The sequence below is a fragment of the Bombus impatiens genome, unplaced genomic scaffold (genome assembly GCF_000188095.3).
Source record: "Bombus impatiens unplaced genomic scaffold, BIMP_2.2 scf_0621, whole genome shotgun sequence".
NCBI classification, from domain to species: Eukaryota; Metazoa; Arthropoda; class Insecta; order Hymenoptera; family Apidae; genus Bombus; species Bombus impatiens.
The window spans coordinates 141001-166805 of NT_177040.1; the positions used below are offsets into that span (position 1 = coordinate 141001).

General features: G+C 38.6%; 3 protein-coding genes across 6 annotated transcripts in view; all 3 read left to right on the plus strand.

Annotated features, from left to right (window-relative positions):
- Positions 1-4227: 4227 nt before the first annotated feature.
- LOC100745826 (ionotropic receptor 25a) lies at positions 4228-15262 on the plus strand. 3 transcript variants are annotated; one of them, XM_003491723.4, is made up of 16 exons: positions 4228-4666; positions 5739-5891; positions 6419-6622; positions 6698-6864; positions 7104-7295; positions 7379-7546; positions 7617-7811; positions 7891-8112; positions 8351-8450; positions 8646-8823; positions 9010-9193; positions 9274-9395; positions 13763-13910; positions 13984-14153; positions 14282-14403; positions 14634-15262. In XM_003491723.4, the coding sequence occupies exons 1-16, from the start codon at positions 4582-4584 to the stop codon at positions 14906-14908; spliced, it is 2685 nt and encodes an 894-aa protein (XP_003491771.1). In that variant the 5' UTR covers positions 4228-4581; the 3' UTR covers positions 14909-15262. The 3 variants fall into 3 exon arrangements, with proteins under 3 accessions (XP_003491771.1, XP_024225398.1, XP_033178250.1); XM_024369630.2 differs by lacking the exon at positions 4228-4666 and adding an exon at positions 5330-5518 and having other exon boundaries at positions 6439-6622; XM_033322359.1 differs by lacking the exon at positions 4228-4666 and adding an exon at positions 5331-5518.
- A 677-nt stretch (positions 15263-15939) lies between these two features.
- LOC105681155 lies at positions 15940-19558 on the plus strand. Its single transcript, XM_024369627.2, has 2 exons — positions 15940-16349; positions 16930-19558. Exons 1-2 carry the CDS (start codon positions 16302-16304, stop codon positions 19252-19254), a joined length of 2373 nt encoding a protein of 790 aa, XP_024225395.2. The 5' UTR covers positions 15940-16301; the 3' UTR covers positions 19255-19558.
- Positions 19559-20548: 990 nt separating this feature from the next.
- LOC100745945 overlaps positions 20549-25805 on the plus strand; it is a 28605-nt gene continuing 23348 nt past the window's right edge. The window contains exon 1 of one of the 2 annotated variants that reach the window (XM_033322354.1): positions 20549-20854. In XM_033322354.1, coding sequence (XP_033178245.1) covers positions 20832-20854 — 23 coding nt within the window. In that variant the 5' untranslated portion in view covers positions 20549-20831. The remainder of the gene's footprint in view (positions 20855-25805) is intronic. The other variant, XM_024369620.2, reaches the window with a different exon arrangement.

Genomic DNA, 25805 nt, shown 5'->3' on the forward strand with positions numbered 1-25805 from the left:
GCCCTCGCGGTTCTATTGGTAACGACACTGCACTGTCATACACAGACTACGATAGAACAGCCGAACGACGACTGACTCCTCCACTCGCAAGCCACCAGCAACGTTGCCACATCACTCCCGAGTTTCAATCGGACAAGTCTTCGGCCACCGACGTACAGGTACGACGATCACTGCGTTCTTGGTGCTGGCGCGCGACCGACTGTTCCATTCGATTTGTTCTCTCCTCTTCTTTCTACCTCGCGATTCTTCCTCGATACACAGTTGTCGTTGCTCTCGTTGTTGTTTGTTCTGTTCTCTCCTGTCCTGTCCTGTCTTGCTCGTCTTGTTCCGTTCCTTTCTATCCTCTGTACACGTCGAAATCGTATCCGCTGAATCAAGTCGTTTTTCGCCTTGCCACGACTTGTCACCGATTCTCCAAGCCTTTTACAGTGCCTTCACTCTTACATGGTTCTCTCGAACACGGCGTGTTGTGTCGCGACGACGAGGGTCACACTCGGCAACTGATCGCTGGCTATTGTCGCTACTATCGACTGCGGATTCGGTCGGTGCATCGAAATCCACAGAAACACTGTGATCCGAACGAGCACACAGCACCGAACTAACTGACCACATCTGCTGCCGATTTGCTGGCAGCTCTGTTAACTACAGCGCACGGCCGGCCAGTCTGCCTCTGCCTCTGCCAGCCAGTATGCTCCCTCGCTTTCTTACTCTCACCTACCAGCAGCCTGCCAGCCTTCTCGAATCAGCCGAGCCTACCTCTCTCGTGTATTCTCCTTCCCTTCCCTATCCCCTGCTCAACCGCTTTCCTTCTCCTTTCCTCTTGCCCTCCTCACTACTCGCCTCTCATTCACTCGCTCGCTTGCTTTCTCCATCCTTTTTCCACCGTCGATTCTCGCTTCCACCTACCACCTTCCTATCCCCCTCTTCGTTCAATTCTTCGTCTCTCGCTCTCCATCGAATGAATGGTTTTAGTTCGGGAGGGCGTCCGTACCGGAAACAACCGATTGCATCCGGAAATCACCGAGCCTGTACTTCCCGCATTAGAGCGCTTCTTGAATAAAATTCTATTCTTTCCTCCTTTCTTTCCTCACCGTTTGATATCTTCACCGCGTAACTTCCTTCCGAATTCGTCATTCTCACACGTACGTATCCGGGGAAAAACAGTTGATAATATAACTCGTTTATCGACCGTTTCCCTTACAGCGAAATCGTCTATGACACTACCGCGACTCACCTTTCTCCGTATGGGATGTAATCCGTTGTACAGGATCGCGTTCCACGAACCTTTTCGTGTAACTTTTCGTGCGTGAAATTGTAATACGTTTTGACGCGTGCGTTTCGTTTCTAATGCACGCGCTTCTGCGCGTGTTTTCCTTCGTCGCTTCCTCTCTTTTCCACATTCCCTTCCTTCGTTCGATCGACACCGCTTCTCTTCACGGAGTGTCCCGTAACGGTAGTTAAATTGTGTATCAGTCGCTCGTATGAACGCATTTGCATCATTGTACTATTTATGCAAATACTCTTTCTATTACAATGGAGTCACACATTTTAACTTATCGTGTCCCAATTTTCTCGTAAAGTCTACAACCATAGTTCTACTTTCTACGAAAGTCCTATTCGAATTTCAATTTTATAAAATTTTAACTTTTTGAGCGGCTAAAAAAAATAATCTTTATGGACAATAATAATATGCATTTATTACAAAATGGTTATCGCGTGACTTTTTCGTATAGAAATTTTGCGTCTGCAGAGCACGCGTGCAGAAGTACAAAAATCGTGAACGGATTACATGTTCCATATTTCGTGTAACTGGAGCAGTATTTTAGGCCGAAAATTGGCGCCGATTAAAAGAACTGCAGCGTCTGGTGAACTAAATTATGCAAGAAAAATATACCGAACCTCTTCAGCAAGATACGTCAGTGAAGGAAATGCTGCCGCTACGATTGCCATTCTGTTCGCATTTTTTAAACATTTCTTTAAGATCCGCTCGAGCATGGAATGTTGAAAGCAGGCGTAATTCGTGGATACAGTTATGACGGATCAAATTAAACATCTTGATCTAACTTCTTTCCTGTTTGGTCGTACAACTTTCTGTGAAGAAAGTTTCTTTTGCAATTAAGTATATTTTATAGTACAACGAATCAAATAATAAAGAAAATAGTAATAATACAATTTATTAGTAACGAATGGTGATCATCATGAAATATGTACAACTTTCTATGTTTGACGACAAACTAACGTTTATTTACATAGAAGGATGATATCGTTTCCTGTTTTATCTGCCCTTCTCATCAGATTTCTCAGTTGGTTGTATTAATTTTAATGTAGCTATGCAAATCTCGCATTCCATTGTGCAAGCTAGTATATAAGATAATAAAATACGCCAATTCATAAAGTTCAAAGGGACACATTGAACGATAATCAGAATTATGTTTTAATATATGTATTGTGTGTATATGAAGCGACATCTAACAACGATATGTGCACAACTGCGACAAGAGAGTTCAGCCATTAGACGCGATGTGGCGCTTTCTTCTTCTTTTAATCCATAATACGTAATAGACAAATTTTCAGGGAAAAGAATTAATGTATATATATAATGTACTCCTAATTACAAAAAACATTCTTCTATAGCTTCGAATATGCCTAATTGCTTATTGTATTCTAACAATAAAAAATGATTATTAAAACTCTTAGTTGCTTGAAATTCAACAGCCTTGTCTTATAATTTCTATGACATCATTTTGTAAAATTTAATTGAATAATAAATTTGTAAGGAAGTAGATTGTCGGTTTTATTTCTATTTCAGAATTTTTAAACAAATCTTTATACCATAAGATTAAACCTCCACTTTCCAAACGTTATGGAGAGAAAAATGGAAACGATGAGAAACAATAGGCCGCAGGGGCAGGTTCTTTGAGATTGCGTTCGCATAAACGACATCTGAAATATATTTAAAAATAGTGCGAGACTATTGAAGCATTTCGCCCCAGCTGGCCTCTCGCCTCAGTCAGGGAACATCTGCGGAGCAATCTCGATCCTTGCGTCATTATTCTTTGTGACCGCGCACCATCGATTCACAGGTTTCCTCAACCATGGAAATTAATCAACCTTAGACCATGATCAGAACTGATAGATAATGGGAAAACGTGACGTTCGTCGTGGCAAGATTCACCGATCGAGAAACTCGATTCTATCATCTGCTCTGTTTTCTTTTTTTTTTCTTCATTCTCATCTTCCTTCTCTTCTTCATTTCTTTCTTTCTTTCTTTTTTCCTTCTTTTGGATCGGCGATTCAATCGAAGAATTGTTCGATGAAGCGATTTGTCGGCACGCGGTTAAAGGGAACTTTATCGTTCAGCGGTCGCGAAAATAGCGAGACGGGAATGTTCGCCGATCGAATTTCGCTAGTCCAGGTGCTGAGGAACGGGGTAGTGTATGCACGCGATACAATCAATTATCGATTAGGAAACTGCAGTTTTTAGCGTAAACGATTCCTGATTGCGAGCTTTTCCTACATAAATGTTACTGAACGAAGCAACTGTTACGTGTACGTTGAATCAATAATATGCATATCGATCATTTATTCTCTATTCTCCTATTTTAAAAACGGTTCACGCGCACGGAAACCAAACCAACGAATGTACTCGGTGCTTTTAATGCACCGTTGATTCTATCATTTCGTAATTATAAGCTGTTTTATACATCAAATAACTTTGTACATTTGCCTTGAATTTATTGGGTTGGCAACTAAGTGATTGCGGATTTTGTCAATACCACCTAATGGCAGAAACCGCAATCACTTAGTTGCTAACCTAACATTTATCCTTTCAATGCAGTCTTTGACGTAGACTATTGTACACTAAAACGTTCTATAATTTTATTTACTTATTTAAGTACCATTTATTCAATTATAATTTTTGAATTTCCATCGGTAGGTTTATTCGAATCACAAGTAAAAATGCATTCCTCGGAATCATTTTTGAAGAAATATTTGGTCCTAAATATCTCAAAAATCACCTAATTCCTACATCTTCTAATTCATCATTTTCCCCGTTTATTAAGTAGCAATAAGTTTCAAAATCGGATTTCTCCAATAATCGTACCGAAAGAAATATTAGGTTGGCAACTAAGTGATTGCGGCTTTTGTCATTACCACCTAATGATAAAATCCGCAATTACTTAGTTGCCAACCTAATACATCTCCCAAATATTCTCCAGGAATTTAAGTAAAAAAGAGAATATTGTTAAATAACCCAACTGTCGAGTAGCATTCAACGTCATGCATCGATCGCCAATGTTCAGGTTAGTAATCCTTGGCAGTCGTCAACTTGAGCGATAAATCGATGACTAAGGTGGAAGAAACGAGTGTCAGGATATGACATCGTGCTTCCACGTAACGAAAGTGAATTTACGGAAAACAAGGACCACAGTTTGATAGTCGACGGTGTAATATTCATAAGCGGGTGTCGTAGAGAGCGAGCGCAGGCGTCGTTGTCGTCTTCCACGGTATCCTCCTGTTTGCCTACGCGGAAGACAACGGTTGTTCGTTCATCCGGCACCAAGTCGGTTCTCCTGAGCCATGTCGACCACTGTGGTAGCAGCGAGTGTGTTCCTGCTTGCCTCGTTCCTCGGTCCTGCCATCTCTCTAACACCTATGAACATGTGTAAGTTTTGTCTACGATGGCTTTGGAAAATTTTCTTTGCAATTTTCAAACGGATTGAAACGTTCGAACGACGTATAGGTTTCGTGGAGTTATTTTGGAAAAAGATTCACAAGTTGATTCGAGATGTCATTTTTTAAAAGGAATATCAGATGAAACTCTTTTACTTTTGTTTTACAGAGCTTTAGAAATTGGTAGTAGATGATTTGAAACTGTTTTGACTTTTTTATTATGACTATTCTTTAGTCGTTTTCATTTCCTTAAAACAATATTCTCAAATGCTATAGTTCGTTACTTCTTAGTGAAATGCCGATCCTGCACAGTGTTATTCATAATTACTCTGCTAGAGTTAATTATTGTCAAATGCAATGTTATGAAATATTAACGAAAATTAGATACATCGGTTGCACTGGCTAAACATTGATTGGGTCGCATGAAACTTTGCTTCGTTCTCGATACATCGATAGTAGTTGTACCATTGTTGAATTATTCACGCGATAAACGTTTGACTAATACCTTCCGTATCTTCTGTGCCAACTCGAACGGTTGGTCCCTGGTCCTTGACATAGAAAGAAGTTCAACGAAAGCTATTACCGATGATTGAGACCGAAAAAGAAACAAAACGACACAGATGGCGATATCGTCGCACGATCGTTGCTTCAGATGACACAAACGCGGTGTAACTTTTCGCTCTTTTTTCCAAACAACGAGGGAAGAAATTATATTAGCTTAATGAAACTTTTTCTACATGAAGAATAGCAACTTACAGCATAATAGATGATTATTGCACGATTAGATTCTATCTACTGAAACGAAACCATATGAAGCAATACAATAATGAATATCAATAGCGAGGTAAATATGTCACGTGAAACGATGACATTATAATATGTACTCTTTTAAAAACAGCTCCTTTCCTTGTATATGTAAAAATATATGTAGGATATCTTACTACGAATTAATGTAGCTAACTTAATTTAAAAAAAAAAAAAAAATAGCGAATGTGAAAAGTCTTTGAGAGATTTCTTGTTTAAATTAATTTACACTGTAGTGATCTTCTTATTGTTTTGTACAGTGATAGTAATAGAGGAACCAGATAAGGCGATACTAAGCATCCTGAACGATGCTGTACCTCAAGCAGAAAAGAATTTTGGTGAAAACATCATCGCCGTCCATATTTCCACAGTGCAAGTGGATCGTGCCAACGTAGACAGCAGTTACGAGAGAGGTTAAGAAGCAAAATGTGTCGTGCAGTTTTCACAGCTTTCACGACCACAGTTCCAATCGATAGCGATCTCTGCAAGTTGTAATGAGCGATTTCAAAGCTTAATTGCTAATTTTATCGCAAATATTCATATAAGGAATTTAACGAAAATTCCAATTTGCTTAAAAATAGGTTTATCCCTTAATATTGCAAAACTTAATTGTTCCAGACATACTATATTTCGCTATAAAAATTTATTATTGTTAATTTAATTTCTGGCTAATTTTCAAGCAATTTACAAATACCTTACAAATTTCTTCACTCATCAATGCTTTAAAATTAACGATATTAGACATGTAATACTCCACGATGAAAATTGTTGTCTCGAAAGAAAATAAGAAACAATGGAAGATAATTTTATTCGTGACTAATTCTCATACGCTTTGCATCCTTTTGATCGATCTATCGATGATAGCTGTTGAACATCGACGAGCTTCTCCGACATGATCGCGCTTCATTCTTATTTTCGTTTCGTTAAAATCAACTTGCAGTATGTGCTGCCTTATTTAAGGGAATCAGTATCATACTCGACATGACCTGGACTGGTTGGGATCGCCTACGAAACTTGGCCGACGAGAACGGAATAATATACAAACGGGGCGATAGCAATATAAACCCGTACATCCAAGCAATCGACGATCTTTTGATGTTGAAAAACGCCACGGACGTGAGCCTGATCTTCGAAGATGAAAGGGGTACCTTCATATCAACCTTCGATCGTTTTTCATTTCGTGTCAGATGTTTGAAAACTGATTCATACCCCTTTGCAGAATTGAATCAGAGTCTCTACTATTTAATTGGGAATTCGATCATAAGACTGGTGGTGATCGACGAGTTCACGGAGAAGACAGTGTCAAAGATTAGGAGCATGAGACCATCGCCATCTTATTACGCGATCTACGCGAGCACAGCCAAGATGGAGGATTTCTTCAGAACGGTGATTCCTAGAAAACCTGTTAATCGGAGAAAACACGCTAACCTGTCCATTGAATCTTTAGTAGTTTTAATTCAATTCTCAGTTTCCTTTAGTTGTTGTTTTATTTTTCGTATACTTGTAAGGATTAAAATCGAATTAAGATTTTAAAGATTGATTGGACAAGGAATGAGCAGGTTAACAGGTTGAACGATTCAGTATAAAAACTTAGCTTGTAAATTTACTTTGCTTATGAAATTTAGGCCATGCAAGGAGGACTGGTCACGAGAAATGGAGTATGGAACCTGGTGTTCACTGACAATAATTACGAGACCTTTAAATATATCAACGGAGAACACCAGTTGGATGTTTCAATCACTATTCTGTCGATGAAGAAGGATATTTGCTGCAGACTAATCGGTGAACCGGCTTGCACTTGTCCCTCTGATGTTCAAGTATCTAGACATTTTTTATCGTGTATAGTATTTCTCGATTCAAACGACTCACGTGCTCTTTTCGTACCTTGCCATGTTTCTAGATATTTTCACATTACTTTAAAAGATTAGTAGGCCTGATAGTGAGTTTAATGAGCGACCTGCAGGCGTCTGGCATCAGCGTGGAACCAAAAACTGGCCGATGCCCTTCGCCAAACACGAGTCAAGCTTCGAATCTCACGTCTGAGGCATTTAACAATAATATACTAGCGGTAAGTTGAATTTCAGTTGTTCGATGATTCTCAGAAAGAACTGAAGGTTGATGGAAAAATGTTGTGACAGAAATTAGGAGGCAACGACACGTTCGAGTACTGGTCAGAGAAAGGAATGATCACTTACAAAGCCGAAATCGAATTGGAGGAGTTTAATGGGGTTTTGGAGCCGCTGGCCACTTGGACGAGGCATGGTAAAATCAAAGAAGCTGAGAAAAACAAGATAAAGCCCGCTAGAAGATTCTTCCGAATCGGAACTGCTCCTGTAATTGACACTCATTACGATGTTTGCATCACCATAATTTTGACAACTTTAATTAATGCAAGTATTACAATTGCATTAGTCAGTGCCTTGGACCGTTCCCAGATTGGATCCAGTAACTGGAAAGATCATGAAGGATGAGAACGGAAATGATATGTGGGATGGCTATTGCGTGGATTTTGTAAAGAAATTATCCGAAGAGATGGAATTCGATTATGATCTCGTTGTACCGCAGGATCATCAATTTGGGAAGAAATTATCTAATGGACAATGGGATGGCTTGATTGGTGACCTTGCTAAAGGGGTAAGAAGTATGCAAGAAGGATGTTAAACTCTGTTGAAGTACTTGTATACTAAACTTGATAGTGCCTGTAATTCTGCAACCATTTAATCTTGTTTGTAGAAAATTTTATCTGTTTAGACCTTTCTAATGATGCAAACTGTGTGATTCCTCTTGGTGATATTTGATTTTACTTTTTATTATTCAACAAACTTATTGTTAGAAACTTGTTCTTATTACAGACATTTATTTTGTTTTCCAGGAAACAGACATGGTAGTTGCATCATTGACAATGACTTCAGAACGCGAGGAAGTGATCGATTTCGTCGCCCCATACTTTGAACAATCTGGCATATTAATTGGTAAAAAGTTTCTATTTAAAATATTTAAAAAAAGTTTTATATTTTACACTCATGTTATTATGTTACACTATACTATTTTATGTTATGTATAGACACTATGTACTATACTATTACGTTCACTATTATTATACTTAAACTCGCATTATGTTTTTAATCTACGTAAATACATATTATGTAATAATTTTTCATTCCAAGTGATGAGGAAACCTGTGCGCAAGCCGTCTCTCTTCAAATTCATGACAGTACTGAAAGTCGAGGTATGGTTAAGCATCGTCGGGGCACTAACGTTAACTGGCATCATGATTTGGATACTCGACAAGTATTCTCCGTACAGTGCCAGAAATAATAAACGACTCTATCCATATCCTTGTCGGTAAGAACTGTACTGCAAGCCTAATTTCGAAGACTCATTAAGGGACATTTAGATTTAGATTTCGGGAAATTGCCCTTAACGATTCTTATATTGTATGCTGTTATAATACGTCAATACGTCTCGGGAAGGTAAAGAAATTATGTCGTCAAAAATAGTGCTTCAATAGGATCAATGTCCTGTATTTAGGGAATTCACGTTGAAAGAGAGTTTCTGGTTCGCTTTGACGTCTTTTACACCCCAGGGTGGCGGCGAAGCTCCTAAAGCATTATCGAGCAGAACATTAGTGGCCGCTTACTGGCTGTTTGTTGTCCTAATGCTCGCCACGTTCACCGCTAATCTGGCTGCTTTCCTTACTGTGGAAAGAATGCAGGTGCATAAGTTTTGTAAATGGATTTAGAAAATTTCGCACACACTTTAGAAGATGATAGTTAAATACGCATTTTGTTCCAGTCTCCTGTGCAATCTTTGGAACAATTAGCGAGGCAGTCAAGAATCAATTACACCGTGGTGGCTAATTCTGGGGTACATCAGTACTTCATGAATATGAAGAATGCAGAGGATAAGTTGTACACGTGAGTCTGAACTTTGGATCCCTGTGTTGCGAATTCTCAACTAAATGGCGATCGGTTGATATAGGTAACCTTGGACGAGATTATCGTTCAAGGTGGAGGTAAATTAAATATATCGACTATTAGTATGGTTTACTTGTTTATTTGCACTTATTAGTATACAGTCAGCAGAAGCTTTGTCTCGTCCTTATGTATTGACTTTCCGTCCCCGGGTTTACCACTGTTTATTGTGGACTCTCGTAGCCGTATATCATCTGGTATTGTCAGCTGTTTACCCTAGACCTGACCCCATCGGGCAATGAAGGTGCTTTAGCCTCTTAATGAGGTCCGCATCCGTAAGATTTACAGCTCAGGTAGGTAGGCAATTTGGACTTTTCCAAACAGACGGCCACTCGAAATCCCAAACATACCGCCTCCTTTAAACGGGCACGTTCAAAAGTTGTCTGTAATGATGAAGTGTGTAATTACACACATTCGGAAAAGATGTAGATTTAGCAGAATGCAATTGTGTACAAACTATCTTATTTTCTAATTGCTCTATGTATTCTACTGTATTCTCTATGTTCTGGTTTGTTGTATTTCTAAAGGTTCTGATTTCCTCGAGTAGACCGTCTCCTGCATATTTACACTTATCAATTTCAATGTTGACCTTCTTTAAAATATTGCAAACTGTTTCAAATGCTAGTTAGATTTTATTGCTTTCCCTTGAGATAAAGTACTAATGATGAGTGCTAAATTTTGTAGATCCCAACGTTTAATTCAATGATTTTCTGTATGTAGTTTAAGCAATCCGGATAGCAGTCATTCTCTTCGTTGCTAATAAATTCACCGCTGGAGTCCACTGCCCAGGAAGTGTCGTTGGGCACCTTGGTTCTGAGCTGTGGTAATTGTACTGGCTTGGCATGTGTTCCTTGGCGCCAGATTATCCACGGAAGACGAGACCTGAGCCGTCTTTCTGTTTCTTCCTATTCTTCCCAGTCGATTGGACGCAGTTCATTGGAATTTATACCTACTGACGTTTGTAGCCATCCTGGTTCACTGTAGCGATATTTATTCGTTGTTGGATTGTTCCTACTAATTAAGAAAACGGACTACCCTCTGGTGTCAGGGGGTTGTTGCTCTCTGATTTGACCAGCATTAATTTTATTTTGTTCCCGTGAAGTGTCAGCGTGCTGGAACTGTTCAAGGAGCATGCTGCCCCATCATTCCTGTCGAGTTTGTCGTTGGGAGACAAGGAATGATTCTACTGATCGGTAGTCTTCAAAATATCTTCGTAATCCGATCTTCAGGCGAACTTCGATCATACGCCTCTAAAATGTCGTTGATAGTGTTGCGAGTTCTTTCGAGCTTCTAGGACTCGTTCTAGTTTCTAATTGCTCATGCAGGATGACGTAGTTTGTGAAAGGACGTTGAGCGTTGAGTCTAACAAGACTCTGCACTGTTGCATTTTTCCGGTTTGATCACTGATGTTTATAAGGTCCGTAGACAAAACGGCGTTTGGAAATATCTTAGATGCGTGACCTGTTAGATTAGTTTAAGTTGGCCGCCATGATTTATCTATATCCGAATGTAGGAGAGTGTGGTGCCATTTACGGCATAACTTGCAACTACCAGATGTACATTCTGTCACGGAATGTGTGCTACGTAAACAATAGAAACAGAGATTTTTCTACTGACATAGACAACAATTTTTTGCGATTTCGTGTTGTGTGAGATCCGTTAAAAAATTTCACGTGATCGGAGATTTTGGCATCCGTTTGCACATACCGCCTTGGCTCATGATACGTAAACTACACGGACGGGTAGTAGGGCGTGATGGTGTTTGATATGTTGAGCCTATAGCTTCTAACACGTTGCAGCGACTGTGTAAAAAGTCGAACAGTTGTCCGACGTTTGGAAAGATTGTGTGGTCTGTCCGTGTGATGTGATCCTTCCATCGTAACTGTGTGTCGCGATCTAGCTTCGATGTAAACAAATATAGTAACACGGTATCCGCGGTTGGCTGATTGAGTGATTGCAATGTTTTATAATTTGTTTAAATAGAATTGTATACTTTGGTAAGATGGCCGCTGTAAAGAAGAGACGTCGAACAATGCTTTCAAATGGTTGGCCACGATTTTTCCAAGTTGATTGTATTGTTTCTCCAAAATTTCCCATGCTACAGGATAATTCATGGCTGTATTTTCCAACGACGCTATGGCAATAGCCGCTTCCTGTGTTAAGCAAAAGCGGAGATTATTAGTCAATACGCGAATTCTCGTGTACTATGATCCCGAAAAAGAAGGTAGTTGAATTTTAGGCAACTTTATTGAATTTAATACAACATCATTGTTTAGCCGCCGTTTAGCGATCTCAATTATATCAGTAGCGCGTGTTTTACTTTCCAAGAATTTATATTTTAGGGCAAGGCGTTCATCTTGTGTTTGATCCTCGTCTATCTCGTTTAATTCGCTTTGATTTTTCCTAAACGTAGCATATTCTGCCTCTAAATACCTGGTATTGAATGACGGTTACTGATCCTCCTTCCTCATATTTATTAAGTACCTCTTGAAATGCTTCTAATTCTTCCTTGAATAATTTTCATTCCATTTACAATTTTCTTATGCGTCCTTCTTGATTGGAGGCCATGGTGTACGCGCGTGAGTTTCGATATGATAACTTTAAGCAGTTTGCAAGGGAGAGGTGACTCAACAAACATATGACTTATGTTTATGTTTCGAACGAATTGATACTTCGTCTGCTGTGCAGCGAGATATTGACGGTATATTTCGCGATAAAGGTATAATATTTCCTTCCCGAAGGTGACTCTTGTATTGACTGTGATCGGTGTATTCCGATGGAGAGCTGTCCCTGTTTGTTTGTGTAGTGATAAATAGAGTGTGGCGATAAATAAACGCCGAGGAAAGCACCTGTAACCAAAGATTGACAATACTTGTCCCAATTGTTTGTTGACGTAGGTTATCTTGCATGGGGATGTTGTGTGCGGTGTATTTTGCGATGAAGCTAGTTCTTTCCCCAAGATGGCACTCACGTTGATGTTATTTGTCTAACGATCTTGTTTTTCTGCGAACTGTTGCTTCCTCCAACGACACAGATATCCGGCTCGAAGTTAAATGGCGGTCGGTTGATATCACCTTCAACGAGATTAACGCTCAAGGTGGAGGTAAATTAACTATATCGAGTATTAGAATGGTTTGCTTGTTTATTTGTACTTTTTAGTATGCACGAAGAGGTTAACGTTCTCATGGCGATGGATGCCAGCAGAAGTTTCGTCTCCTCCTTATATACTAATTTACCCCCAGTTTTCCATGGTTTATTGTGGATTTTCCTGGCCGTATATGGTGTTGTCAGCTGTTTACTTTTGACCTGACCTACCCAACCTACACCATCGAGGACTATTATTCACTATTTGAAAAAGAAGCCTAAAAATGATTTAAGTGGTTAATTATATTTGCGGTAATGACTTTATTTAACGATTTCACATATTGTTTTTACAAAACATCAAATTAAAAGTATAAAAAATATAGGTAAAATTAAAAACATTAAAGATGACTAAAGATAAGTAACACGACTTGAACGTTTTAAATTAATGATGCATTTTAATATTTTTTTATAGTGTGGTATCGTTCGATTATAACTTTATTTAGTCATAATTGATAGTGTAACTTTTTCATTCATTTTAACACCACTAAATTCGTGTATTTTATTACATACTGTACTCTATAAAAACAAAAAAAGTGATTATTTGTCCTTCATAAAATCTCCCTATTCAGTTGGCTAAGTGTTAAGGTGTTCTTAACCTCTTAATGAGGTCCGCATTGTAAAGTTCACAGCTTGGCAAACAGGTGGGCAATTTGGACTTTTCCAAACAAGGTGGATTAGACAATCAGTAAATTAGTAAATTGACAATACGTACGATTATGCTGAAACAGTATTATTATCTGCAATGGCCGAGTGGACTCTGTTATTGAAGGTTATGTTACATGTATTATATTCGAGGACAGGGATACAATATTACAATACTTATTATTTATGTTATTCATTTTTTAGTTGATTTTACAATCAACGACCATTTCATGCTTTAGACACTTTGTTCTGAATAGATTCCATTCCGATGACTTCTTTAGTCACAAATCGGTGACGACATAAATTTTTACAAACGATACAGACGGTGAGTTCTCGGCCATTGGAAACAATCCTATGACAAAGAATGTTACAAAAAAGATTCTATTAATCTTTCGTGATTTAATGTTTGGATCACTGGTGTCGAACGAATTAATAACATCTCAAATATTGAAATTTACAAATTAATCATATTTATTCCTCCCATAAATCTGCTCTAATTTTTCCCAATTTTATTTCACAATTAGGGTATGGAAAGAAATCACGTTAAACAGTACCAGCGACCAAGTAGAGTATCGAGTTTGGGACTATCCAATCAAGGAACAATACGGCCACATATTGCAAGCTATTACGCAGGTCGGCCCTGTTGTAAATTCCAGAGAGGGTTTTCAAAAGGTATGCGTTGACGATCAGTTGCTCGTGCCAGGCAAATCGGTGAACAAAGCCATCGTCTTTTACGCCGTTTCAGGTGATAGAAAGCGAAAATGCAGAATTCGCTTTCATCCACGATTCATCGGAGATAAAGTATGAGGTAACGAGGAATTGCAACCTGACTGAGGTTGGGGAAGTGTTTGCGGAACAGCCTTATGCAATTGCTGTTCAACAGGGAAGCCATTTGCAGGAAGAAATAAGCAGAAAGTATGTTTTTGTATCAATGAGTTTGTACTAATCTATCCTGATGAGTTTGTACTAACCTTACCTATCCTAACTAATTTTATAATTTATTATATGTTTCTATCCTATTTATATCAATTGACTTGTTGTAGAATTCTAGATTTGCAAAAGGACAGATACTTTGAAATGTTGGCATCTAAGTATTGGAATCAATCGTTGAAGGCTCAGTGTCAGAATTCTGATGACAACGAGGGAATAACATTGGAGAGTTTGGGTGAGTTGTTATGAACTAAAATATTTTAATAATTCAAAATGTTGAATACTTGAAATGTGAAGATAGCTTAATATTTACTAAATAGCAATTTTCTGAATAAATAAAACAGAAAGGTTGAATATTTTATATCCAAACTTCAAAGAATTTTATCTAAAAAATATAATAATAGTAATGTATAATATAATTAAATGTACATGATAATTTAATCAAACAATTCCACGTGTTTTCAGGTGGAGTGTTCATCGCAACTCTTTTTGGTCTCGCTCTAGCGATGATCACGTTAGCAGGAGAAGTGTTTTACTATCGAAAACGAAACACACAAGACAAACAAAAAGATAAAAAGAAAGTGAAAACCATCGACAACGAGAAGCTGATTATGCAGAAGTTGGCCTCGAAATTGCAAATGAAACCTGCGCCGACCAATGCGTTTTTCGAGAAAACGATGAACCCTCCCCGCGTGTCTCACATTTCCGTGTACCCTCGCAATTTCACTTTCAAAGAATGAAAAACTTCATAGAGTAAATTAACATGATTTAGAATAGAGCTTATAATGTACGGAAATCTTCTTGTACACACGGTCAAATCGTTCTGTACTCGAATGACAATTCAGATTCGATAATAATTTGAATAAGAAACGATGGCAACGTAAAACGAGAGTGAAAATAAAGTTTCTAGCTAGAAAACGTAGTTTTACAAGAACCACTGTTTTGCAATATTTGTCGATTCTTTACGCCTCTCGCGAGCCCCGGAAACAATCGTAAATCGATCGATTGTATTAAAAGATATTTCACTTTCGTTTCAATTAACTTTGTACTAGCAGCTTGTAGTCACGTGAATAAACAATTAAGAATATTTTTTATATGTTTTGAAAATTTTTCATTTTCCAAATTGTCCTTCATGCACCAAGTGCATCAATTACGAGAGAAAGAATCGGCGATTTTCCGGTAAAAATATACCAATACCTGAGGATGTTTTTCCCAACGATGCCTCTTAAATCGATACCACTTGCAGGTTATTGTCCATCGCGACATTTTTTACCAACTGCGGTAACGGAATTGCATAAATGAAAGTGAGCAGTTAGCGATCGGTCGGCTGTGTCGCTTCGATTCGTAACATTCTACCGCTGTGACAGATATATTCCCTGAATTGGTCTACGAGATAAATCTAAACATATCCAATTTATGAATCCATTCAGCAAATAAACCGCGACAATTAAAATAATATTTAGTTATATGATAAACGATATTATCTATGATTATAAACATGGTCTATGTATATTACTGTCCTTGTTAATTAAAATGGTATCGTATTTGGTATATTTCATTTCCCAAATATATTGAAATATTTGAAGCTTTTCTAACCTTTTAAGTTAAGCTATAAATTTATAATAAAATATCTATAAAATATCTTAATAAATATTTAATATGATTCTACTGCAAGAATAATACTAAGATATTATTAAACGTAGAATAGTTTAAGAACAATAGAAAAACAGCAAAAAATATTAATAGTCTTTTGTAAAACTTAATCGTCGACACAATTTCGAGCATCTTCCTGGTGAGAAATAAAAACTAACGCATTCGTGTGCCTCGCTACAATTTTTCTTGCTTTTAACGAGACAAAAATGATCAACCAGTGGCCACGGACGAGCAAACAGCGTCCGCCACTGCTTTACGCTCGCTGATTCAAATCATTCTGGTCGACAAGCAACGTTCACCGAGTCCGGAGATAGTTTGTGTTTCGCGAAATCAAAAGGTGGGGTGCTGATCTTTTGGATCAGCAAGTCGATATAAAGGCTTTCCACGCGCAGGCGAGATCATTTCATGGGAAAGTGATGTGGCTCGCCGAACCGGAACCGGAAACGCAATAAGTGTCCACGATCGGCGATATCTCGCACCATGCCCTTCTACAAGTTCAATTCTCCACGCCTTGGTGGAATGTTTCTGGTAACATCGCCTTTATAGTTATTTATTCGCAATGGAGTAGTCGCATCTTATTATTGTTCAAGATTATCTGAATGAGACGTACATTGAAATTTTGTTAGTCAATATTTAATTGTTTACTTCATTGTTTCAGATTTCGAAGCCTTTTAATATCTCTTAATAAATACATTCTCTGTTCTTTACACTTTTTATTGGATCTTTTATTAATAGCATAAATAGTCAAATTCTATTATTACCAACCAAATAATATTATCATTAGGTGGTAATGACAAAATCCGCAATCACCGAGTTGCCAACCCAATAGACATGATTTTTCGAATAACTTTGTTTCAATGTTTCATAGAATTGACTGCTGTTAATCGGTATTTAGTCAAACTTTGAAATTTTTAAATATCTTTTAATAAAAAAAATTCCGGTTACCTATACTTTTTACTGTATGTTTCGTTAACATTTTTACTAGTAATATTTATCGTGGTTTCTATCATTTTTCGGAAAATGAATATGATTTATTAAAGAAAAAAACAAACACATGCTTTTATATAAGAAGATTGAAATAAATTGAAATTAATCTTTTCTGACGCAGATGTATCTTACGCTGACGATCTTCTGCGTGTTAGCAAATGCCGAATTCTACAAAGCCTTATACGTCGACGATTACCCATGGATTCGCGCAAATCGCGAGATTCCTAGCGAATCCGCCTCTTCAGACCACTCGTCATCTTACAGTCGTTTCTTAGAGTCCAGAAAGAAGCACCGTTCGTTGGATTCTGCCGAGTCTTTCGACAAGCCTAGAGAATGGTACTCGAGTTCCGCCACTAAGAAAGTCCCCACGGAGAACAAGAACTTCAAGAAAGTGATATCACCGTTTTACACCATAACGAACAAAGATTCGCAAAAGTACAAGGACATGGTGATGAAATCCGGTGTTCCCTATTGTCAGGAGATCAGGAAGAAACGAGTTAATAAGAACAGCGACGCAAAGAATAGCATGGTCTGTTACAAATGTAAGAATCCGAAAAGTGGCGCCACTTACGAGCAATGCTCCTATCATTCTCAGCCATTGACCGATTCTAGCAACGTGGAAAAGATAGCAGTGCCACCTTCAGTGTTCAGAAGTAGGAGATCCAACTCTGAAGAAGGTTTTTCTGGTTTTAAAAATTCCGGTGATTACGGAAGACACGATAATCCGTACAGATTTAACGAGAAGATTTTCTCCGACGCCACGGATGATGTTCCGGCAGAGTATAAAAATAAAGATGAAAAATGCGAGAAAGTGGTGAAGGATTCCATGGTGTGCATGGTGTGTAAGGATACCAAGAGCAATGCAAAGTACGAACAATGTTCATATGTTCGACAGCCTAATGAGAAGAGATACGCTTATAGTAAATCTAGCTCACATAAGAATCCCGAGACATTTAAGAACACTGAAGCTGAGAAGAATGATAATAAGAACGGAAAGAGATATGACAAAGAATATTCGGCAAATAAACCGGTTAAGGAACGTTTCGGTTACGTCGATAAGGAAGAACCAGAGGGAAAATCTCTCGAAGAAACCAAGGACTCGTCTGATAATTGCAAGAAGGTGCAAAAGGACACGAAGACTTGTACTATCTGTAAAGATCCCAAAACAGGTGGAAATTACGAGAGATGCTCGTATACTTATGAGCCAGATGACAAGGTCTATAAATATAGTAAATCAAGAAGCTTTGGATACCCTGACAGTTCTTCCGGAAATAACGATAAGAGAGATGCTAGTGACAAAGAAGACAAGTCGTCTGAGGAATCACGAAGTGAACCTGAGGAATCACGAAGCGAACCTGAGGATTACAGCAAAGACTATACTATTCCTGAAAGTTACTACGAGAAAAGTCAGTCCGCTCCATCGAGTTCTTACTTCAAAGGCGACGAATCCAAGTCGAATTATGGCCAGGGTGGTTCTCAGGAAACTAAGTCCGCCTCTGACGAGGATGAATCTTTATCTGGCTATGAAAGATCTAAATCAGAGTCAGAAAGAGTGGCTGAAAGCATCGAACCAAGTCATTGCAAAGAGGTTCAAAAGGATTCTATGACTTGCAAGGTCTGTAAAGATCCAAAGACCGGAAGTAACTCTGAACAATGTTCGTACAAGTATCTACCAAATGACAAGAGTTATTCGTATTCGAAATCTAAATCATTTGGTAGCCCAACTGAATCGAAAGACAAATCTTACGACGGATCCGAGAAGAAAGAATCCAAGGAGCCTTACGAAAGTCCAGGCTATGATTATTCTTCTAAGAAGATGCCCTACGTTACCGACAGCGATATCAAAGACGAATTTTCGGTTTCTGATCAGACAAGGCAATCGGAAGCAAAAGAGGATTCAGCGAAATCTGCTTTAAAGAAAAGCGACGTAGGCTTCTACGATGCGTTCAAGAAGAAGGCAGAGATTCAGAAGGTTCTTCAGGAGTTCCAGAAGGAAGATCGTTCCAACTGTAAGAAGTTGATGCGTGACAAAATGACTTGCTACCAATGTGTCGACGAAAAAGGTTTCCAAAAGGAAGAGTGCGCTTTTGTAACTTCTGAAGAACCATCTGTCGATAAATCGGATTATCGAGAAGGGAAAGAATACCATGTAGAGCCTACCAAAAAGGTTCCCAGGTCAATCATCGCCCAACATCTTCTGCATGATCTTCCTATCGAACCAGAAGCTGCCGCAAGTGAAGGAGCATACGTAAAACGAGAACAAGCAGACAAGGAGAAGGATTCTGGAGAGGTTGAAAGATCCAAGGAGGTTGAACCTTACGAATTCGCAGCAGAGACTAAACCTGTGTTTGATAAGGTTCTTGGATTCACACTTCCGGCGTACATGCTGAGTACTTCCGAACACGAAGAAGAGTTTGATAAGATCGTAGCGAGTAAGGGGATTTAAAGATGTTGTTTTTGTATCTTCTTGATAGATTTGACGATGCTTAATCGCTTGTAGAACTCTTCGATTAAAAATAGAATTAAAGTTCATATACAAAACTCGGATCTAAAGGTCGCTAGGGGTATTTTAATTGATAAAAATATAATATTTTTTAATCGTTTATATTTTACTTCCATCGTAAAGTTATTTAGTATATAAGTGGTACTGAATTGTTATATGGTTTGTAATTAAATTTCTTCTTGTTTAAGCGATGGTGAAATTAATGTTTGCCCGATTACGTGGAATTGCGTTACGGTTACGCTCGATCGGACAAGAAATTAGAAACTTCGCTTGCTGCATTTATTGCCACCGACTTTTTATTAAACGCTATTTCGTTTTTTTTATTTTTTATTCTGTATATGTAGGGGAAAGAGAATAGAAGATTTCTTCTGTTCATATTTCGTGAGAAGAAAGTGAGAATACGAGAGTGATATCTACTGTCGTTCTATTTCGTCATGGATGACTGGCTGTGGATAAAGAAACCACCTCGACAAAATCTAACAGATTACGAAACATCGTTTTTCATTATAGCTTTATTCGTCAACCGAGAAACCTTTCGTCGTTTTAATACAACTCATTATTCCCTTGGACTATCCATCTAGAAAACCATTTCTTTTTTCATATACAATTTTATCATTTAACAGTTCAATCTCCAATTCAGAGAGATATAAATTTTTCTCAAAAATAATTTTAGTTTCCAATTAACTTTCAATGCATTTCACTTTTACATTCCCATCAACATTCGCTTATTTCTTATTCATTGCACAAGATCCTCCGTGCTTTTCTTCAAATTTCAATTTCCCAAATTTTCTAACCTATATCTCTTACACCTTATAGCACCTGAATTCTATCTTTTTCAAACTTAATCCATTTCTCCTTCGCACCTAAGTAAAATTCACAAAGTTAGTTGCAACAGATCCTTCTAATCATTATTTTCCAACCTGCAACGTCAAAAATCTTTTCAAACAAAATCTACTTTTTTCTGCGAAACTCCCGAAGCTTCATCATTTCCCATCTGATAATAACGAAAGCCGTCCGTTGGTCGTCAATTGAAAAATACAAAATCCACCAAATTCAACGCAGCAGATCCTCAAATCCTTCGTCTTTATTATTTACATTCGGAATATTAAAAATTAGCCCCTTTCGATCTCAAGCCGCCCCTGTTCACCTGCAACCGATCTTACACGTCGACTATGCGTGAATATCTCGGTTTGTCCGATCGCGCCACAGCGTGTAGCGTATCGCGGCGACAAAGAGGAATGGCGGCGGAATCCGAGCGTGGTCCACGATCCGGGTGATCGTGGTCAGCCAGCAGTAGCAGCGGGCGCGTGCTAGTGTCGACATCGGTGCTGCTCGTCCCTTTCCAGATCCGTTACCTTCCACCTCCTCGCACGCTCACGGACCTCCGTGGAACAGGTACGGCCAGCCAGAAAGAGAACCGGTTCCTGTCGGCTGGCGGAAAGCGGCACGAGGCGGCGCGAGCTTAACCCGGCACACCGGATTTCGTATCGTCTGCGGCGGATATCGAACCCTATCCGAGTATGAGCACCTCGACGTTCGTGGGGTAAGCGTGGATTTTCCTTTTCCTCCTATCTCGTAAAACAGACAAAGAAAAATAGGCAGATGAAGTAGATAAAGCGTCGAAGGGTTCTCGATCGTTGATATTTCATTTCGCTGACACGAGGCTCTAGGGAGTTTTTTCTTTGATTGTGGCTGTTCCGCTAATCCTCGAATACCTAACATAGATCTTTTTGTCCTGAAACAGCAAATTGCTATAGTTAAACGATAGATATGTTGAATCTACCGCTTGTTGCTTTCATGTAAACTTTGCTATAGTCTAGCGTGTTGTTCGAAGATCCTGAAAAAATAATTGAACAGCTTTCTGGAAAGGGAACTCGTAAGACATAACGGTGAATTAGAAAATTGTATCGCAAGCCTTGGTTCTTGTTTTCCAATATTAGCTACTGCTTTAAATAAACGCGTGATCGTCGAGCTAACGAGGATCTTAGAAAGATGCCACGAATGCTATCGTGATAATCGTAATAAAAATTCTTAAACCGTCTTGTTCCTTTTGCGTTTACAAATTTCATAATAATCCGACTCTTTCATCATAAAATATATTAACTGGCCATGTATTTATCGTAGATGTGTATCCCATTTTTTTCTGAAAACTACTCAATTATGTAAGTATAATAAAATCTAAAAACGTATATCCTGGTTGATTTTCGTGTTCTAGAGATACCAGTTCTCGAGGATTTTGTGATTTGTATATAAAAAGAAAAGTTTCTGGTGACCAGAAATGGTAGGATAGGTGAAACTGGTTTCTAGTTTGGCGTTCGGAAGGACTCGTCCGGTGAGAAGGACCTGCTTGCTCTTTTTGTTGTTTCGATTCGGCTTCTTTAGCTTCGTTGTTGGGGTTGCTCGAGGATACTCCTGTGGACAGAGTAGCTTTGTTACAAGCGACTGAAGAGGTTTAAAAGCTATCGGAATGCGCAATGGTTGTGCGCAATTTGTTTAAATATGTTTGCGAAGATTCTGAGGTAGATTCGTGTAAGAGGATGGCTATCACGATTTTGCTAATCTGCGCAGTTGATTCTCACTTCCAGCTTGTACAGAAATAGCGGCGACGTTTTGGAACGCGTTAGGGGATTGAGAAAGGTCGGGATCTTCCCGGTTTCACGTTCATGGGGTCCGAGTTTCACGTTTGAGAAAATTCACATAACCTCTTACGAAATTCCTACTCTAAGTTGCAACTTGATTTTGTTACGTTCGATAGAATTCATCAAGAAATATGTTATTATAACATTATTACGTGTTAAATTTTTGAAATTTCATAGAAATGTAGAATTCTTTTTTACCGCGGCAATTGCTAAAAAGCAGAATTTGATAACGTAAATTGTTTGAAAAACATGGCGGATGAAATGTATTAACGCAACGTTGGCCCTCGCTGGTTTATGTGACAAACTTTCTACCGTAGAAAATTCTTAATTTATTTCTCTTTTTTCGTATAATTTGCAGCATTAACAAATGCTAAATTTTAAAATCATCATTCATGGTATTTTGTTAGCACCACGATCGTGCATTTATTTAAAGCAGTTTAAAATTGCAGAAATAGTAAATCGGTAAACAAAGTCATCTGCCAAGAACAATTATTAGAAGCAATAAATCCGACACATCGGTCTGAGATTTGTATCTTTCCAAAATATTACAATTTCGAGTATTTCAATTCCGTTACTGGATACCTTTTCGTTCTTAAATAATATGGCGGCAAAATCGACAAAGAATAGTAAATCGCGAGCAACTCGTTCGTTGAAGATGGCAGTTCGAACGACGGGCTTCGCGACGATTCTAAGAAAGAGCTGTTCGACCTATATTTCGTCGTTGAAAAGGAAAACACCGAGGAGCATTCATCGAAAGATTCTCTGTTCAGTGATTCGTGACTGTTCGATATTGCTTTTGATTAATTGCTTCCTTCGCATGGGTTTCTCTCGCACGATCGATCAACCATTTCTCGATCCTAACCTTGCTTCGCCATTCCAATAAAAATCTACACACGTGAAAGTATGTAGAGTGGCTAGAAAGAATATTTCTACGTACCCTTAGTCTGCAAAGAAGCGTTTTGTAATTTTATTTTAAGGTTCTACGTTTTATTTTCATAGTATCAGATTTTCGTAATGAAAGTATATATTTCCAAATGACTATACTACAAATGGAATAATAAATGCAATGGCATACAAATACTTGTTATAGCCACCGTGTATGAAATAGAATTGGAAGAAACAAAGAAACGTATCGAACGTGTAAAATTCTTCTCTGAGATCGAAATTTATATTAGATCAGGTTAGGTTACGTAAGGCGTTTGGAACGTGCATATTTCGGAAAAGAGGAACTTTGGCCTATTTATAACGAGTACAATTACACAAAGTGAAAATCATTATGCACCTGAGCACAACAATTTCCAATTTGGCAACACCAAACTAAGTCGAGCAGAATAAGTTATAAATAAATGGAAAATTGCATGAAACCATCCGAAGTTCGAAGTGGTGTATTTATTTCAGATCGTATGAACGAATTCGAATTAAATAGAAAAATGACATTTTATAAAATAGAAAAGGAGAAATTTTGAAATAAGAAGAAAATCAGACGTTTTAAAGGAAATAAGAAGCTAAGACGATGCATCGAACGAAGGGAAGCTCGCGGAACGTGTTTATAGTTACCACCCACGACGAGATTCTATATCTACGTGGATGAGTAATCTCAGCAGGCAGCTCGATGAAATAATCGATGCATCGGGACCGTTCGATTACCCCTAGTCTTTTTTTTCTTCACGAAAATTCAATTCTCACGAGATACAGATTCATGTTACAAATTCAAATTTCCCGCCATTCTTCATTCGTTACGTTACACATCTCATATTGCAGATTTACATCGTTGGCGTAGCGCACAGTGCACGATAAACAAAGCTTGCTTTGTAGCTTCAGATGACGTCCATTTTTCCGCAAAAACATAAACCTCGTGTTGGCTACGTTCATCTAGAGTCAGACGCACGCCAACGCTTCATCCAGTGTTGCACATGCCGCTTGGAACCGATTCTTGCCACTGCCGCAAAAAATATTGCTTGGACGTCAGTCAACAGCGAAATTTTCGTTCGCATGAGTGTTCGTCTTTAGACGTTTTGTTAGACACAGAGTAATCTTTAACACGCGTCCGGTATCCCAAGGCTAAACATCGATGAGATATGAACTTCGAAAAAACTCCACTGTACATAGAATATTACAAAGACCAATTATGACATAACCTAGAGCCTTTGAAATATGCAAACTTTCTTTCTCCCAAACAATGAATATCTCATGGAAACTCCTGCAATGTAGCTCGATATAAATTTGCTCCCCGGTATATGATTTTGTGATAGCAACTCTAACCTATTTGCACAGTGAAACTTTTCCTAAAAAGAAAGAAGGTCATAAATTCGTGTAAAGCTCACGTAGACGCCATCTTTTTCTCGTTATTCATCGGTGAAAAGAAAATAAGTAACAAACCTTGTATTATTTAACATCGTTATAACGGAACCAGAGCTTTACCAGCAGAATTCCAAATTTTAATTACATTCCTATTCACAAAGATGTACCCTAATTTACCTGATCACCCTGATCTACTTAAGCTATGGTTTAAACAGTAGATGTTTGTTCTAGCCAACTGTCGTTGGAATAAAACATTTCAAGAACGATATAGCTACTCTCAGAAGGATCTATATATCTGATTGTTCGAACGAATCCATAACCGTAGCCTTAACCACTCGACCCACGAGACCCACTCGACATTCTTTCATGTCCACCATTTTTCGTGAAATGTGAGAAAGAAAAGCAGGACTGCATGCTGGAAATTGTTTCAAGATATATCATACACTTAAAAATCACAAAATACTACAATAGTGTGAATAAAACTGGTATTTAAGTGAATTTCTTTTTTCCTTTATTTATTTAAATTCTCTTATTTTTTAGTTAAAGTAAATTTCAAACAAAACACTTAAAAGCGTTGGCAGCTGCTACTAACGAAATTGAAATAAAATTCCCAGTGTAAAGTGGTTAACCTGACAATGATATTTCATCTTGACAAAGGTGATCGCGTTCGATGGTCTCCATTGGGACAGGGTGGATCGACGAACGTTTGTCGCGATGGAAATACACCGACGGGTTTCTAGGTCCACGCCTACGAATCATCCAATTTTGAACGTCTCGGAACCTTGCTCGAGCCCCGCAGTTTAAGCTCCAACCGATTCCATTCTTGTCTGATCAGCTACGTGACTAGGCGCGCCGCATTCTCTCTCGCTCTATTGGTCTTAGCCGATCCGCCTCGTCATCAGGAAAATTCGCAGGTGTGAACGACCCTTCGATCAAGAGGGTACGGGAAAATTGTTCATTGCCACGTGCCGTGCCCGACTGGCCGCCACGGTGTATTTTTAAACGCATCGTGTTTTCGACGTCGATCACTCCGCTCTTCATCGCGAGAGCTATTCTTCGTCTTCTCGCCATACTTCCCATGTGTATAAAGTTTCGTCGATCGACAATCGATCCGTTCACCGATGTACACTGAGCCAACGCGTCGCTAGACTGTGTGCGTCTCGTTTTTGCCGGACCATTGCTTTCTCCTTCCAGGATAATCGCCTCGTGCCTTTTTTTCTCAGACCATCGAGCGAGGATCGTATTTCGTTTCTTTTTTCACGGATGAACGAACGATTTGTGGTCGGTGAAATATTTTGCAGTCATTCTTTCTGTTTGGCTACTGCTCTTTGTTTTCTCTGTTTTTTTTTTTTTTTTTTTTTTTTTTTTTTTTTTTTTTTTAATCGTCGTCGTTGAGGCGATTTAGTTGTAATTTTGTATCAAACTGGAATAATTGAGTAGAAAAACTTGGATCGGATACCTTTTAGTTTGTTCGGTTTCCGGCGCAAGGCAAACAGCGTTTGACAAATTAATTCGCCGATCGGCTCGGTATCGGACACCTGACGTGTGCTCGCC